Below are 18,142 nucleotides of genomic sequence, written 5' to 3' on the forward strand. Positions count from 1 at the left end.
AATGAATGTTTTACTTTTTATTGTAAATAAAATCAGCAGTCTTCAGATTACCACACACATTCAATGATCAAGAGCTTCATCATCCACCTGCATCCAGGAAGAAAGGTCTAAAACTGTGTTAGTTTGGAAATACAATTGTCTCTGATTTCTGTATAAAATGTCTATTTGCAGAAAGGAGAAGCAAGGAGGCAGCTGGATTTGTGTTGGGTTGCAGTCTTGAGGGATTTTATTCTATAGAGAAAATTGTCCTGCACATTTAAGTTTTACCTAAGAGTACACTGCACTGAAGTGGCATTATCAACCATCATTGAATCTGAATCTTAGATACCATTTATCTTCTGTGTACTGGACTGTGAAAAAAGTGTATAGATTTTCAAGTTAATCCAACTTTAGCTGATATATCTGCATAGTGCAGATAAACATTTGTCTCATAGAGATATCTTTTCAGATCCAAAAGCAGCTTAGAAAAATAGTTGAGCTTACTTGTAAGTTAAATGGTATACTGAATCTGGATCCAAGCCAAGTGTCTCAATATGTCTCTAAAGCACTGTGCAGTTGTGAAGCTCAGGTGTGGTTTATCTCCACTATTTGGTGTAGGTTTATCTTGGGTTCCAGCTGCACATTATTTTGGAATAAGGCCCAAAATTTTGTGTTGAAATTCTACAGGTTTGTAGAGGTTGTAGAGATCTACAACGGATGTATTTGCAGTGGCCTATGATATCTGCTTCAGCAATTCAATCATAATACAAGCTATTTATTTTTGTTTACTTCCAAATGTTCAGGCTACCTTATTTGCTTTGCATTCCCTAAACTAATATATGTATAAATGCTTTACAACAAAGCAGACACAAGGTGTCTTTATCCAAACATAAACTATGTTTTCCCTAAGTAATATTGCTGTATTAGAGTATATTCAAACTAAGTTATTCTCCAATTTTCAAGTGAATTAACTACCAACTAAAGTTAGCAAATGAAGCATTCCTACTACGTCCTACCATGTCCCCATCTGTAAATTCCAATTTGTAAAGCTTTCTGAAGCCACTTGAGATAAAAGTCGCAACAGATTTAAGATTTACTGCATTATATTATTCTAGCAGACTAATTTAAAATTTAGTTTTATTATTTCTTCTGGCTACAAAAAAATACAAATTTAATTCTGATTTTATATATATAAGCTAAAGATCAATTAACAGCCACATAGATTGACCTGATTCAGCATTAGTTAGTAAATAAATATGAGCAAAAACTAATATTATTGCTATTATAATAGCAATAGTAAATGGGGATTCACGATACAAAAGAATGAACTAAATCCAAATATGCAGTCTCTTTTTCTTTGTAATACAAATCTCATCTCCTGCTACTACTGACAGAAGGATTAGTGTTCAGGAAGCCAGCTGTAGCACTCTGTAGGCTCTCCTCCAAGTCTTCCTGCTTACTTGCTGGCTCTGGCCAAGGCCCTATTTCTTTCCCTCAAGCCTTCCCAACAGGCTAAAAATCTTCTCCAGTAAAAGAATGAGCAGGGTTTTCTGGAGGAGGAGAGAAAGCATTGCTTGAGTGACAGAAAGGAGGTCTGTCCTGTTTAAGGCAGGGTCTTGGGTAGCCTGTACCTTGAGGAGCTGGGGAAGTACTAAAAAGGAAGGGAAAGGAGCTGACTGTTTTTAACCCTGTCCCATGTAACTTCTGGAAGTAGCACTACATTCTTCCATCTTCAGCCACTCCCCTTCCTCTTCCGTTTACTTTCCAGTGGAATCCTGCTCAGCAGAATCATTTCTGAATATTGTGTTGCATGTTGGCTGTTTTTGGTTTTTCTCAACAAGAAAGTAATTGTGCTTCTTGATGGTACAAAGTTACAGTTAAAAAATACATGCCATCTCCAACAGCATAGTCTCATGCAATTGGATTTCCAGCTATATTAGATCTCTACCAGTTATTTTTCAGGCAGAACTGCTCTACGTTTTTTATATTAAATCTGTAAATCTTGCATTGTATCTTATAGGCATTAAATTCTACCTTGTAATATTTCTCTGATAAGCAGTACTCCGTTTTCAAAGTTTTAGTGGATACTTCAAATGAATATCCACTGTAGTTGCTATACCTCTTTAAGGTTGCTAATATTTTTTACATGGAGTGATTGCACATTCTGTTGCATGCAGTAACTCTACTTAGTTTAATGCAACAACAGCAGGTCTGGTATCAGTTCCAGAGAAATATAACACAGTCCTGGAGAACATAAGCATATTTACAAGTTAATACACTGCTTCTCTTAGACCAAAGAAAGTCTCCTTTTTATGCAGTATCTATCGTTAGTTTTTTTAAGAAGAAAAACAGAACTTTTTCTTTTTGCCCTTTGATGTTCAGATTAAACCTCCCTTAATTTTCTTTTAAAAGGGTGAATTGATGAGGACAAAGGTAGCCTTTGTTCAACATAAAATCCAGTTGATTCATTGCTGTGATTTGTCCTCTTTGAATTCTTTTTTGCTTTACTACATAGAGTTAAGTTTGTTAGATACAATGCAGCCATCCACTAGCTAGTCTCTTAGAACGCTTTTTAACCTCACGTATAATGTGGGATAATTTCTCTTTTAGATGCAAGCTTTTTCCTACGAATGGAATTTCCATTCTGCTAAAAATATTGCTGCTTTCTCTGTTACCCACTATGTGTTGACATAATACTCATAATGTATCTCATAATTAAAAATTTTGAGTGGATATTTTTCTTCTATCCCTCAATTAATTTTACCACCTTTCTGTTTTTCTTTTAGCATAAACATTGTACATGCATGTAGCTTGCATGAAATTATTTCCTGTTTTCTCAACGTGAGCGGAAGAAAAACCTCAAAGGTGGCTTTTATTTTTAACTGAGCATAATAAATTCAAGTGTTAGATCTTCAGCAAGTTAAGCATCAGCTCAAGTGAACTAGAGAGCTAAGGGCAGCTTTTCACTTTTGAAAAAGCATAATATGCAGAAATGCTTAGGATAATGAATACCTGGGTTAAGGAAGCAGTGGAAGGAAGAATTTTTGTAGAGCATGAAATATCTGAGTGTAGAAGAACGATATTTATAATAAAGGTACAAGAAAAGCTGGGTTTGCATCTGAGTAAATGATGTGTCTAGATGGAATATATTGCATTTGACTGATGAGGATTTGTTCAGATTATTAATTCTTATTACCAAACTATTTTCATCTCTTCCATTTATAAAAAAGAAAAGACTTGTGAAAGTTTTTGTATTATTTCTGCAATTCAGATTTTTTTGCTTTCTGTAATGTATATGATTTCTTTATTACTTAGGAAAAAAAAAATTACTTCCTTTATAAAATCCTGATTCAATGAATCAATTTTAGGATTATTAGTTATTTATAGAAATTTTAGGGAAATAGGAATTCCTCCAGGTTTTGCTTGGGATAGGATCATCATGTCTGCCTGTTAAACTGCGTAGACCTTATTATCCTTTCATTTCTCCTCATGTAAGTCAGATGTAGATCCACTGAAATCCCTAGAGCTACATAAATGCGAAGCTAATCTCAAAGAAGCCTGATAGCTTCTGTGGCAATCATTCATTAGAGGCTGTCTGGAACATGGGTTTGCTATCTTCATAGGGCTTTTGTAGAGCTTTCAGCAAAAACCTAATTACATCATTTGGATTTTTACTAAACTCTCAAGCTCCTAGAATTCCAGTATGTGAGATTCATTTGCTTTATCATGTGGGTATGTAGTTGTGAATGCACACCTTTAGTTCCAGTAAACAGTGAATGTATTGGCTATTAGCTTGCTTTCGGGAAAGTCTTCCAGTGTCTGTACCTGCCATGCAGCATGTCTGTATTTTAAGAATCCCCATGACTGAAATGTGGCAATAGCACTGTGCTACAAATCTGAGATGCATGGTCTGCAGCAGAATAAAGTGACATAAGGTCTAAGAGCACTTGGCACATGAAATTATTTAATTTACTGTTAGCTGGAATAGATGGAATATGTTCATATATTGCATTCAATTAATTGTAATTTTGAAGACTCTTAAATGTTTCTTTCCAAACTAGTTAGTTCCTAATCTTGATGGATCCGATCTTGGTTTTGAAGTAGGTAGCAAAAAGTGCCAGTGACCTGAATCTTACAGAATTTGTGCTTTTATATTTCTGGCAGCATAGCAAGACCTTTATCTCATGAACCTCCAACACGTCTACCAATGACCAAAGTGGTCTTTTAGTAAGCTGAAGAAAAGTTTTGGTTTGGGAACTAGATAGGGAATTTGCTTTCCAAGTACAATAAACATAACACTGTAAGAAGCAACTGTTCATAAAAATGATGTGTAAAGTTGCTGAGATTGCACGTAAGAGATCTGTTAGATAGAAGTCATTGTAAGCATCAGCATGTCATTGCAATTACACAAGGAAATTAAGTTATAGTTGTGTGTACACCTTCATAGAAATGCCAGCGTGTGTTTCTTACCCATCTTCAGAAGTGCTTTTATGAGGTTAGCGTTTCAAGCTAGCAGCTAGATTGCGGCTTCTCTGGGGATAAAAATTCAAATAAAAGCTCATTCACATGTGTATCTACAAATGCAAATATGTAGTAATTTGCAGTGTCCATACTTCTTTTATTGACAATAGTAAGGTGTATCATTAATGAATCAAAGTCAGGAGCAGAGTTTTTTTAATAAATTAAGTAATAAAAATTTAGAAAGTAGTAAATACATTTTCTATTGTTAGGGCTGTGATTATGATGTATTTAAAACATAAATACCTTTCAAATAGTCATATCAACTGTTTGTTGCCTCCTTTTATTTAAACAGATATTCTTCTTTGTTCTCCTACATTTCGGCGAACTAATAATCAGTTGCAATTTTTAATATGCTGTGAGTAGTTAAACAGTAAACTGATAGCTTTCTCTTTCTCCCGCAGTCATAAACCTATTGTAAAATTTCTCAGATCTTTTGTTTGATGGTAGTTAGAGTATTCAGTGTCTATGAAAATTAGAACTCACTAGTGCAAAAATTAATGATGTCAAAAGAAATACTTCTAGAAAAACAAGTTTTATTAACAGTAGCAAGTTGAACTCTATTATATGCACATTCACAACATTTAAAAAATTGTTTACCATTGTACTAATGGAACACATTTGATCAAAAGAAGTCTTGGAACTATTATTTATCCATAGGCATTCTTTGTATGTTTTTTGGAAAGAAAGAAGTGAGTAACTGGCCAAACTCTCTCATGCTAGTGCAAGTTTATAATGTTGGCAACGAAAGGAAGATGGTCAGTGTGGCAGGATAGGAGGGGAGGAGCATGTTAGCTTGGTCAGGGAAGCGAGTATGAGACAAGTCCTATGTGGGAGAGAAAGGGAGTAAACCCTGATTTGGAAACACTTTGCTTTTACTTTGGCAGCACTTTTAGAAAAGAAACTCCTTTACCAGTTAAGAATTAGAATGGGGAAACAGTTAAACTGACTAAATTACTTTTCCCCTTTTCAGTCTCTAAAATCAGTAACACTAGAAGGAAGAGGCATGTGAGAAGAATATCTTTGAGCCTTGCAGTATGAATAAATTGTATCTTGATAACAGTAGCAGGGGTAACGTTGCTGCCGTAAAGTTCTTTTACTAGGTTGGCCACACAATATGTTCTGCTAGGCTGTCCACGGTATTTTTGGGGATGATCAGCTTGTTTTGTTCATAGTTAACAATGCATTAGTAGCAACAGAGATCTGACATTTATTATACAGGATTTTATTGCAACTCTTCAAACAGATATTTTTCTGCAGATGTATGCTGAGTTGTCTCTCACAGACTCATTCAAGAAAATCTGATTAGTATTTCTAGACAGTACATTTTCTTTTTTGTAGGTTCTTAAGACTTGAGATTATGGGTGTACACTGAGGAGGATTAAGTCATTTATGGCACTCAGTTGTTTAAACGGGAAAACCTGTTATAGTTCGGTGTAGTTACATGTACTCAATTACTCAGTGGTACACTCTTTTCTTTGCCTGGATTCAATAATGTATGTGGAAGAACTGCTTGCTTTCAGGAGTAAAGGGCACCAGTTAAGGATTTTTTATCAGCTAAGATATCTTATTTGAATGATGACCATTGTTAATACCCATATTTGCTAGGATATTGTAGTTGAATCTGTTACCAGAACAAGTGAAAGGCTGGTGTTTAATGCAGCAGTAAGAGAAAGCTAAGAGTTACCCCTAAAATACATAGAGTCTTAATTACTATGGAAGGAGACAGAAAAGCCTATATAAATCAGCTTTGTGGCATAATTATAGTTACTTCTACTGTCATGTAGAGAGTTTTACCATGATAGGTGCTCAAGCTTGAGTATGAGTTTACTGTGGCGATATGGTAATCGAAAGATTTTGTGTTAGAGAACGCACCGTTTGCAGAATCGGGAAGAGACCTTGCAGTTCTATAATTTTCAACCCCGTGATCATTACAAAACTTCAATTACTGATTTAGTGATGCTTTTATGGTTTTATAAAGGCTATCAGTGCCCTCACATGCTTAATGCTTTGGAGGTAAAACTTTACCATTAGTAAACGCACTGCATGTTTACCATGTTCCTGAGACAGGCTGATTCTCCTTTGGATGTGGTGGGAGGAATGCTTAAGAGAAAAAAGAAAAAGTGGTCATATGTGCAACAACTGAAGGAAATTTATCTTGCAGTGTAGCTCCCAAAAGTCGTCATTCGAACTGTGCCGTAGTAAACTGTACTATGCAGATAATCATTGGAAAGAAGGTTAATGCACCTGTTTGTTACCCAGCTCAAATGGATGTAGTAGATAGACTCTTACATGTAGCACCAAAATAGTATTAAATTAACATTTCATTACACTCAAACAGCTTACCATATGTCTGGAATATATCACTCTTACCTGATCCTGAATAGAGTGGACATTTTGTAAAGACATTATTGTGTTTGACTTTGTGTGTTCCTAATTAAAAATAGTTATTTTAAAAATCTAAGGTCTGTAAATTTAGCTCATTAATCTCGTTTTATTTTTAATTTTTGTTATTTGTTGTTTTATTGTGACTTTAAAAATGTGACAGATGACAGCAGTCTTAGATTTATCATTATTTATTGCTTAGATAGTTTAAATCATTATTATGTTTCCTTATTATTCTAATATTCACAGCTGTAAAAACTTGAGGATGTCTACGTTGTTATTCACTGAAAATGTCTGACAGAAAGATAGAGCTGGATAGGACCTTCTAAACATTGAATCAGGTCTTCCATGTTATTTGTAATAAATATTTAACCCAGAAGGGTCCAGAGAGCAGCTGCTGTCATTGTCCCTAGACATAACCAGCTACAAAACTTTCCCCTACATCCTGTAGCAAACTTAAGATCTATGATAGAACAGTTTCAAAAATCACAACTGCAATGTGTCAAAGCAAGAGAGGAGAGAGCAAGGACGTGAGCGCATAGACAGCTGTAGTACTACCGTTCCATGATATTAAAACATACACTGAAATTAAGATGTAGACTGTTATACACTGTATAAAGAAAGGCAAAAGGTTTGCTGCTCTGGGGAAAATGCCTTCCTGATCCTGTGTTAGATAATTACTATAATCTTACTGCATGCAAGCAAGTGACAAACAAGACTCCTCGGAGGTTTTATTACTGTGGTATCAGCATCCCTCCCTAAATTTTTCTTATTGGTTATTAACAGAGTAACTTCATCACTTAAGGTTTTCTGCCTCCTACAAGTGGCAAACCATCTACTATGTGTAGTAAAAATGGCACCGTAACACAATGAAGGATTTTGTGTGTGCATGCGTGAGGGGGATATGTGAACAAGGCAATTCCCTAAATTCATGCCTGTATCCCCTGAACTTTTTAAAGTTTTCCTCAATTTCTTTAATTTGCACCTAATTTTAGATTGTGATGCTAATTATGGATTAGGATTATATTCTTTATTCATAACCCAGATCATGGATTAATAGAATTCAAGTAATTCATCCACTATATCTGCTGTACAGTTTAAAAAACTAAATACACTTGCTAAGATGTTTATCAGAGAAATATTTGGAAGGAACCAGTATACCTTAACATTTTTTAATGTCAGACGATACGGGCAATGCTTATATACGTTAAGTCTAACATGACAGTGCTATTTATTACCTGTTTTAAATTTTAGCTAAATCTTTCAGAATCAGCAAGTGTGTGAGTATTTATTACAGTTATGCTAACGTTATACTGTTTTCATTTTCACTCCCATAAAGGGAGTTGGAATTGGGATCTGCTGAACATAAATTGCAGCACAGCTTGATGTTTATTCATTCATAAATTCACTCATCTGTTGAGTCCAGCTCAAGCTGTGTTAAATAGATACAGAACTATAACAGTGGTTAGAATTATAGGTAGAATTGATTTAAAATTTCCTTCAGTCTAGTGGTTTAATTTTGTCTTTGATTCCAGTCTTATACTGGGGGAGGGGTAAACTGATGTTTTGTGTAATTTGAGCTTATCAGATGCATCTTCTACCTTGCAAGAAGAACCGTAAAAAGTCATTGGACTTGTGAAAGTTCATCTGAACTTTGAGCAGCAGCATCTCAGCTTCGTGCAGTGGGGGGCAAAGTTCACTGTAGGTCACCTTTTTAGCTTCCAGGTTCTAGGTTAGTTTTAGCAGATTAAAAGCAGTTTCAAGTTATGCTTGATGGTTCTTTTCATTGGTAGCCAAAATAGAAGCTAGGAGTGACTGTTTTATGTAGCGCTAAACCTGAACTCTGTGACAGGAGCCACAAAAGATGTTAAGTTTAAACATACACACACACATGTACAATAAATTTTTTATATATATATATTTCCTATATTTAGGCTTTGTTAGCTTCACAGAGTTGAAGCTGGCCACAGTATGGCTGATTATACCTCTTAGAAGGTAGAAGCATGTTACAATGGAACAAGTTGCATGTTACTTCACTTAAGGCAGGATCTTCACAAATTTTGAAAATCTTCTGATATTTGGCAAGTTTAATTGCAAAAGCAGAACCTGGTTTCAGGGCTATTGTGCACACTAGCCTATCAGGGCTTTCAGGACAATGTATATAAAAATCCCATTTTTATCTAGAAAAATGTGTTTTGCTAGACTATGCGTGTGTTTATAGTCTGTGTGCTTGCTAAGAACCAGCAGACTTCCTGTCCCTTACATGTGAAACATGCATTTTGAAATAGTTCTCAGAAATGTGATCAAATATCTTGTAGCACAACTAAAGTAAAGATATTGAAACACAGATGTTCTACCTCATAAAAGAAGTCATCTGTTTCATATATGGTGATTCAGAAAGGGTTCTGAGTCAAAGATTTTTCCAGTTCAATTTTCATCGTTTATAAAGAAGCATTAAAAAATGTTAAAATACACGTTTTTGTGATTTCAAGAGGAGAAATGGTTTGCTGTTTTTTGGCTGTGGGAAAGCTACAACTACATCAGAAATGTTGCTTTAATAAAAATAGTCTGCAGATTTTCTTTTTTATTATGGATCACCTCTAAGGGACACAGGTTCATTTCTGAACCTCAGATGAGTAACTTAGTCTAGTAAAGCTGTGTGAGATAGTTAAGTAGTAAAGAAAATTTTTGCTGACAGATTCATTCTTGTTCTTGAAATCTTGTACTGTTCCTTTTTCTGAAATGCTATATTGTAGTATGTCGTTTACCTTTACCGAAATCTAGAGAATGTACATTTTTATCTCCTTTTCTTACTTGAAAGAGCTTTAATTACAATTATACAGCAGCTGAAACTATTTTATAAGTGCTGATGCAAAATGGTTTAAACATTATCTTCGTTACGAAATAATACTTAGTTGGAAATTAAAATACATTTTCAGTTTCCTTTTCTATAGAGTTACAGAACGGCTGCTGGGTTTACTTCTGTGACTTCTTTTGCTGCAGTTACCATGATGTTGAGTGCACCGAGGAAGTATTCTCTTTAGCTGTGCTTAATACTATTTGTTGTTTTTCTGCAGAGAGCAGGGGACACAGTCAGTGGAGATACTGAAAGGTAATTTCTTTTGTCATTTCATATTTAAATAGGCACATTATATATGAATTACATTTAATTGTTTACTTCTAGAAATAAAGTTGCAAAATTTGAGGAATTAATTTTAAGGTTTTAGTGAGAAAAGCATTAATTTCACTTAGTAGATGTCATAGCTGTTCCACTTGCTGATTATATCAAATAGGAATATAGATTATTTACACAGAGAGGTTGAATTTTCTGCGTTAAAAATACTTCATATGTAATTTTTTAAAAGATTACTAGGAAAAAAACCTGACTGAGATACCACTAAGAAGTAACAGATCTGTCTCCCCTACCTTTTATTTTAACTTTTGAAATTTACTATTTCAGAATCACTCTGAGGATGAAAAGCCTGATGTATATGTCTAACACGATTTCTTTGGAAATAAAGAACAGGCAGATTATTTTTCAATTAACATACATACATACTCATTCAGTATGTACAAAAGTTACTTTTTATGTTTGTGGCACAAACTTAATAAGTACTAGGAATGTAGAGTTCAGTTTGTCTCTTTCAGTTTATTCAAATAATTCTAATATACACAATAGTGATTTTGTCTATGCTGCCTTTGCCGTGTATCTGATGAAATATGTACTCTATAAAAGAGAATAAGAAATTTTCAAATAACAGGTACCCAAGTATCATACAATGTCATAATTAAGGTTAATAGGAAATTGTTTATGTGGATAAATATGCTTTTTAAAATCTTTTCATTCTCTATATGACCTAAACCTATTTTAAGAAGCTAAGCCCTGCACTGGATATAAAATAATTAATTTTCCTGGAATTATGTTTAGAGTGTTTTCACCAATCTAAAGGATTTACAATCAATGATGATTTTCCTCACATGGTATAAATTTCACTATGTTGCAGCTAGAATTCTGAGGTACTGCGATATTATGGTCAGATATCACCTCTAATGACAAGTCACCTAAAGCCTAATTTTTCAGGATTGTCAACGTTTTAATGTATGTATATATGTTAAAAGAAACATTGTAATTGTTCTCAAAGGCATTTGTCAGTGCTAAGAACTTACTGATGCTGCCTCAGTTGTTATATGCTGTACATGTATAAAATAGCATTCAACTGAATTCAGTAGCCCTGTTATCACAGAGGAAAATGAGCTGAAGATGAGGTTAGAAAGAATTTTTCTAGGGTGAAATTCTACTTTCTCAAATAAAAGACCGTCCTTTCTCTTCATTGCTTTGCTTTCATTGTAGTAGTTGCCTCATCAACTAAATACAGATTCTTATTTTTGCAATAAATAACTATAGTCCTACTCAGTATTTACTCCCAATTCATACTGAAAGCAGCACTCATCTTGTATGTGACAGGGGTTATATGGAGAAAAAAAGTGTGTCTTTCTCAACTGTTTTTTAAGTAACTAAGCCCCTTACTAGATTTTATCTTTTACCCTTACCTCTTACGTTGTAGTTTTCAAAACTTGTTTTCTATAAATCTTACCTACTTACTGTTTTGACTTAGTCTCCTCTTTCAGCATTGTCGTGCTAGATGCTGTTGTCCTGTGTTTTTTCCTCTCACTTGCTTCTTTTTATTTTTTTGTCACCCCCTTTTCTCATCCTTCGTTCCAGTATGGCTGCTCCCTTCTCTAGTCCTTCCTAACTGGCGCTCAGCAAAAGAAAGAAATCAGAGAGCCAAACAAAATGTCCTCTACTTCTCACCCCTTTTTTTGTCATCCTTCTCCACGCCCCAAGTTTTTTGTAGACACAAGGGAGAGTTGCAAAGGAATTTTGTTCTTTCCCTAAGAAAGCATGCTTAATTATTCTGAGAGGATTGCACATGCTCAGTTTGGCAGGGATTTACAATCTGAATGAAACATCCTTGGCGGACATGACACAAGTTTCTGCTGAACATGTGCCAGGAGATCTTTTTGAGGGACATAGAACTTGATGACATTTTGGCAAATGTTCTTGGGTCTAGCAAAAGTATAGTCTTATATAGAATTACTCTGTCTTCCTCTCGTAACCCTTCTCCCACACATTTTAAATTTCAGCTTCAAAACACAATGGTATTACGTCTTTTGAAAATGTTAGGAAAATATTTTAGCAGAGGCAGAATAATACCTTCTTTGCTCCTAATCTCATTCTTTTAAGTGGCTGAACAGTTTAAAAATAAAAATATTTGAGCTTAAAATCAGCTGAAATGTGCACTGTTAGGAGATTTTATCCCTAAGAGTTGCATTTTGGAGAGATGGAGACAAACTGTGTGGGTAGATTCACATATTTGGATGAAATTGCATTGACTTCATTAGTTAATGAAGTTGTGAGTACATGAAATAGTGAGTACAGTGGCCTAAGCAGTTTCCTCGATATGATTGCATCCTTTGTTTAAAAAAAGAGAGAGAGAAGCCAAAAAACAGAAGAAAAAATGCTTCTTGCATATACAAGAATATTCCACATGCTGCAGAGAATATATAATAAAAACTCTAGCAGCTATATGAGAAGTATGAGATTACAGAATGTTACTCTATCTAGCTTTTTAAACACTTCAAATGAGTAGAATGTAAAACAAGTGTAGTAACTTTTTCATGCTCAAGCATAAGAAAAACTGTGTATTTTTAATTTAAAGTTCCTTATTCTCTTCTAAACACTTTTGGTACATCTACATTGCATTTCACTGCCTGTGCTGAGCACCCACACCCCTCACTTCAAAGATTTACACATTAAACTCTGTACTCCTATCTGACCAATGCAGAAAGTTTGAGCCCTGTTATTAAGTAATATTGTGGGTATATATGCATATATACATTGTGTGTGTGTGTACACACGCATGCATATTAGTAGTGATAGAAAAATAGGGCAGCCATAAGAAAACTTAGACTCTTCACTTCTGAGCAGGTGGCATGATTTAGGAAATTACCCTTTGTCACTGGAGGTGCAATCACCAATTGTGTGGTTGGTGGTAGGAAAACAGGCTAAATTAAATGCTTCCTCAAAAAGCAGCTAATTTGTTTTCCTTTTAACTGGAAGCTGTGCACCCTATTTGTTATTGTTTCTCAATTGAGAAAGTGGCAGTGGGCATCTGATATGCAGCTGTCCCCTGAACTGCTGCAGCTATTTTGCAAACAAACATCTGACTATATGTTCAGCACTGTTCATTGTGTTCTTTAAACTTCATTTTACTTTAAGAGAAAAAATTTTCTAGTGACAGAAAGCCTTGACATCTGTGGATTCTAGACGTGCGTGAATAATGCAACTGTGACATCATTAGAGAGACCTTGGGTCTTAAGATCTTACTCTGCTTAGCTAACCACGTAAGCCTGCAAGGGACAGAGAAGGCATAAAAGAATTACATCACTCAAGCATTGTATAGCTGCTTGTTGAATAAATAGTTATTATGATCTTAACTTTATGACTATTTGCAGAGTTTCCATGTGAAAGTAATCTCAGACCTTTTCATAACACGTCATTGTAAATATTAATAGTTTAAGATGGTTTTAATCATATCTTCAATGGCAGTGACATGCTTTGGAAAGGATTTCTTTATTTGTAGTTAATGCTGGAGAGGTAAGAACAGACAAATATTTAAAAGATAACTTTTTACCTTGACGTTATTTTGTCAGCTTTGCACATACGAATATACTTGTATTGCAGTTAGTGCTGAATAGTGCAGATATATCTGAGCTAGCTCAAATATTGGCTGATACTTGAGGTATCAAGTAATAGCCTGTAGTGTAGTTCTGAGCCAGTATCTGAGTCAGCATAGAATTGAGAAGGGATTTCAAATCTCTCTAGAAAGTACTCAGGTAATTGGTTTGCAGTGAGCATTCACTTGTGGTGGGAATATACGTAATCTACGGAGGTTATAATAGTCAACTTAAACATGAATCCAAGCAAGCTGGTTGCAAAACAGCTCCGTTGTATCATTACTACATTTTGGTGGCCAGGTAAATGTATCCAAAATTCTATGGGTGGTACTGGTTTTGTTTTGTGTACTTTTGAACCAGCAATAAGTAACTTTCACATAAGGTACAATATTTGCTCCAGTTTTGCTTCAGTACTTTAGGACAAGAAACACAGTCAGCGATAGATACATTAAAGCAGGAGGAGGACAATTGGTTTCAGGTCTTCTAGGCAGCACGTAATTGCTTAATGTCAAGAGGTGGAAAACTTGGAACATGGCTGAAGTGAGGGTTTGAATGGAAAAGTTAACACTTCTGAATCCTGTCAAATTTCTGAGGAGTTTTGAACAGTGAAGGGCATGCTTGTGGTTGATGAAAGAAACAAATTTGATATAAAATCAAAAAACGTATTTTCTTGTGTGCTGTCAGTGCTATATCTGAAGAGAGAAACAAGGAAAAACAGAAAAATATTTAATGACCATTTTTACCAAAGTTAATTTATGATGTCCTTGAACTTGAGCTGCAACCAGATCGCACTTGATGTAATTCAGAATGTGAGACATAAAGGTTGAAGAGAGTTTTGCATGCCCCTTAGATTTCAAACTTTGTATCTTCCAAGTGTCTACTGAGTAGAAAAGAGCAGGGTGACAGGTGTGCAATTTTATAGTTATTTATAATTGCTGCCGATTGATAGAGTTGTTAATCAAGTTCTGTGTATTTTGGATCCCCAGCTACTTCTAGATATCCAGGTGGCAGCAGGGACTAACGATATTTTCAACTGCAGGCTTCACTGTGGTCTGTAATTTGGAAGCTGCTGGTTAAACATTATCTCTTCAATCAGCTGGGCAGTATACTTGAGATCCTGCACTTACGGAGCCTTAGGAAACAGGAGTCATCCTACAGAGGACAAGCCACAAAATCTCTCAAAACTATCTGTATATGGACTGCACATAAACTGGAACAGTCTGGATAGATCACCGGTCAGAAAGGGCAGAGGGCTGTTTTACAAAGGGAACACACAGCGCACTACCCAGCAGTTTATACTTAGTATCTGTTCAGGAGGAAGTTCTGGCAAGTAAAAAAAAAAAAATCTTTTTTTATTTTTTTTTAAACTACTGGAAACTTTTATAGATTAAAAAAAAAATTCTTGCAAATAAGAACAATCAGAATATCTTCTGATTGTTCTTATTTGGATTGCTCTGTTTGGCCAAATAATAAATACAAATCAAAAAATGATTAGCATTTAAAATGATGGTAAACATATATTAGCAGCTAGTTATGAGTGGAATCATCGTATATTAGTTGTAGCTTATAGTCCTATCCTTAACTGCTAGAGGAGGCAGTAGCTAATCAGGGGCATTTGACAAAAAGAATTCAACAAGGTAAATTTTAAGTATTGCCCATATCAAAAAGTAGGTGAAAGATAAGAATAATCACCTTGAATGTTACTTGTTTCTAGAATGCATTCATGGCTATCATTCAGGATTTATTATCTGTATCCTTTCACCTGTGGAGAAGCCAAAATGATAGCAATCCAATAAGCTACTGAAAAATACTTGATTTGTTCTAGTACAGTTATAACTTTAATGATAGATTTAATGACCCTGAAGGTAATAGAAAGAGAATTGAGGTAATACAATAAGAGGACTGATAATGTGTAAGAGCTGTTTTATCTGGCATTCTTTGAGTGCTGCTTTTGTGATCAAGGTATATTTAAATTGCTCTGCAGTTGATTTAAATTGTTGCAACTTCTTTGTTTTCAGTAGATATTCTCTAAATTATACAAGCTAAAAACTATTCCTTACTAGAGTTTATGGGGTAATTAAAGATATATTAATTATGTGGTGGAAAATGAAAACATGTTCCTAGAAAGAAAAAGAGGAATGAATGTCAAAGTGGAAGTTGTGTTCACAGCTGCATTTGCTTAGTGATGCTTAATATATGAAGAAATAAGTATCGCTTCTGCTCATTAACAGCAGAATTTTGGTATGAGTAGAAAATGCAGGATATTCGGAATGCTAGCGATGATCTTAAATGGGATTAATGGCTCTTCTGTCAAGAGTGCAGAGACTTATTCAGTTGCACATACGTTCACTGTTGGGTGGGTGACAAAGAATTCTCAGCATTCATTAGAAATATTTTAACAGGGATGTCTGTACATTCTGATTCTTACAGCTCTCCCTAATATTTCTATGTTTTTCCATTCTAATTTGTTTTTCAGAGATTATTAGTAGCTTTCTAATCATATAGTATCTTCATTTAAAATACTGATTACAGACCTTACCACTAGACTTGCACTTTCATTCATCTGTCCTTTAAGATGCAAGCTGGAAGTTATCACGTATACTCAACTTGAACCCCTCAAAATCTTAGAGTTTTTCTTCCACCTCAAAGTTGCTTCCGGAGTCAATATGCATTTCATTTAATACTGAGACCAGAGGTAGCTTATGTTTAACCTTGACTTGTGCTTGCTGCCATATATGTGTGTTTCTCTTAATTATTCTCCTCTTTTTATATTTGTTTCAATTTTTTTACAAGGTCTAATTGCGTCAAAGTTTTGAAGGGAGGGAGGGAACTTCCTTTGTTTATCCATAGGCGTTCCAATATATGAGATGCAACTAGCTAGGGCATATCAAGACTCAGAACAGACATTTTTGGAACCTGTTACATTTCTGTCAAATAGAAATTTCAAATAGATTGAGCCTCCTTATTTTTTCTAGTTTTTGCAATTTATTTCAAAAACAGAGTTTTGCATGAACATGAAAAGAAATATTGAGTAAATCAGCTGTTTTAATTGCTTTGAAAAAAAGCAGTCTAGGCTATTATAATGATATCATTCCTTTTTTCTGCCTTCTTTCTTTTCCTTTTCACGTCTGTAACAACTGTTTTCATAAAAAGAAAAGTAAGGAATAACTCCGTCAAATATGATACAGATTACTTGAACCAGTATAGATGACATGCTAGGATTCCTCTATGTCTGAGTTAATTGATTCTTGTCACGTTCATACAGAGAATTTACTGATCTAAAGAGAAGAAAAGGTCAGCTTGTTTCTTCTTCTGAGGTGTGCAGATTGGAATATTTGGTGAATAATTTAATTTGGGAACAAGTATTTGATAGACATGAAACCTTTTAAAAACTCCTGTAGACTACTGAAAACTGATCCCAAATAAAAAATTTATTGTACATCAGACCACATATTCCTGACCTTTCATAAGATGTCAACTTCTGAAGAATTTTCAAAAGCTTGATTGCAGACTAATTTTATAACTTTACAAGGCTTTTGCTGATAAGTCTGTGATTACTGTAGGAAGATCCAGTATTGCCTTTGAATGGAAGCAAATAAAACTTGACTAAGGACTTTTCAAATAAAAAAGCGGATGTGTTATTCATATAGCATATTGACTGAACGAAAGAATGGAAATGCTGAAACTAACGCTTTCCACATGGGTCAAAGCTGTGATTAAAGAAACAGACCAGAAATCAGGGGGAAAATGCCCGGCAGGATTGAAGTACATTTATGGCATTCTCGTGGGCAGACAGAAATGGAGCATTGATGACAAAAACTGCCCTGCAGTGGTTTGGGCGTCTGTCTGTTCCTGTACCAAATGCTGCAAGATGGACATCTTTGTTTATCAGTTGTTTCCTCCAGTCCTTGTAATCTGCAGACAGCTCAGAACTCCTGAGTCTTGCCTATTAACTTTTATAATTTTAATGTTATACATACCACCTCTTCACTGCAGTCTGGAAATTTTTGTTGATTGAGGACTGATAGGTCGCTGTCACTGAAAATGCAGTAGTTATTTCTACTGGTAAATTTGATTTTTTTTTTCATAACCATGGAAATCATCAAATGAGGAAAATGCCTTTTCCTCTGTTGGTGACTTGTGACAGCATATTGTTTACTATTACTGTTATTATGGGCAATAGAATTTGAAAACATGTTGAAAATGTCCACAATATTTTTTTTAAACCTTTTTAAAACTTTTCCTCAATCCCTTTGCTATTCCTCAGTCCCTTTCCTATTCTTATGCTCTCCTCCCTTCATATGACATACAGTAAAGTATCCACACCTCTGTTTTTTCTTACTTTTTGAAAAGTAAAGGCAAACCGAGTGTGTAAGACTTCCTGTGCTTGATCAGACCAAAGTTCACCCTGACTCAATATCCTGTTTCCATCAGTGGCCGACAGTAGTTGTAATTATATAAGAATAGGCCTGTGGTGAAACTTCCCTGTTTTGTTCCCTAGCCTGGAGAACTCCAGGAGAAT

At 34.9% G+C, this 18,142-nt stretch overlaps 1 protein-coding gene across 4 annotated transcripts in view; it reads left to right on the forward strand.

The window, feature by feature from the left end:
* LOC104140945 (connector enhancer of kinase suppressor of ras 2) overlaps positions 1 to 18,142 on the forward strand; it is a 253,111-nt gene that overhangs the window by 189,382 nt on the left and 45,587 nt on the right. For all 4 annotated transcript variants that reach the window (XM_068957202.1, XM_068957199.1, XM_068957200.1 and 1 more), the window contains one exon: positions 9,960 to 9,994. In XM_068957202.1, coding sequence (XP_068813303.1) covers positions 9,960 to 9,994 — 35 coding nt within the window. The remainder of the gene's footprint in view (positions 1 to 9,959; positions 9,995 to 18,142) is intronic.

Source organism: Struthio camelus, chromosome 11 (genome assembly GCF_040807025.1).
Source record: "Struthio camelus isolate bStrCam1 chromosome 11, bStrCam1.hap1, whole genome shotgun sequence".
NCBI classification, from domain to species: Eukaryota; Metazoa; Chordata; class Aves; order Struthioniformes; family Struthionidae; genus Struthio; species Struthio camelus.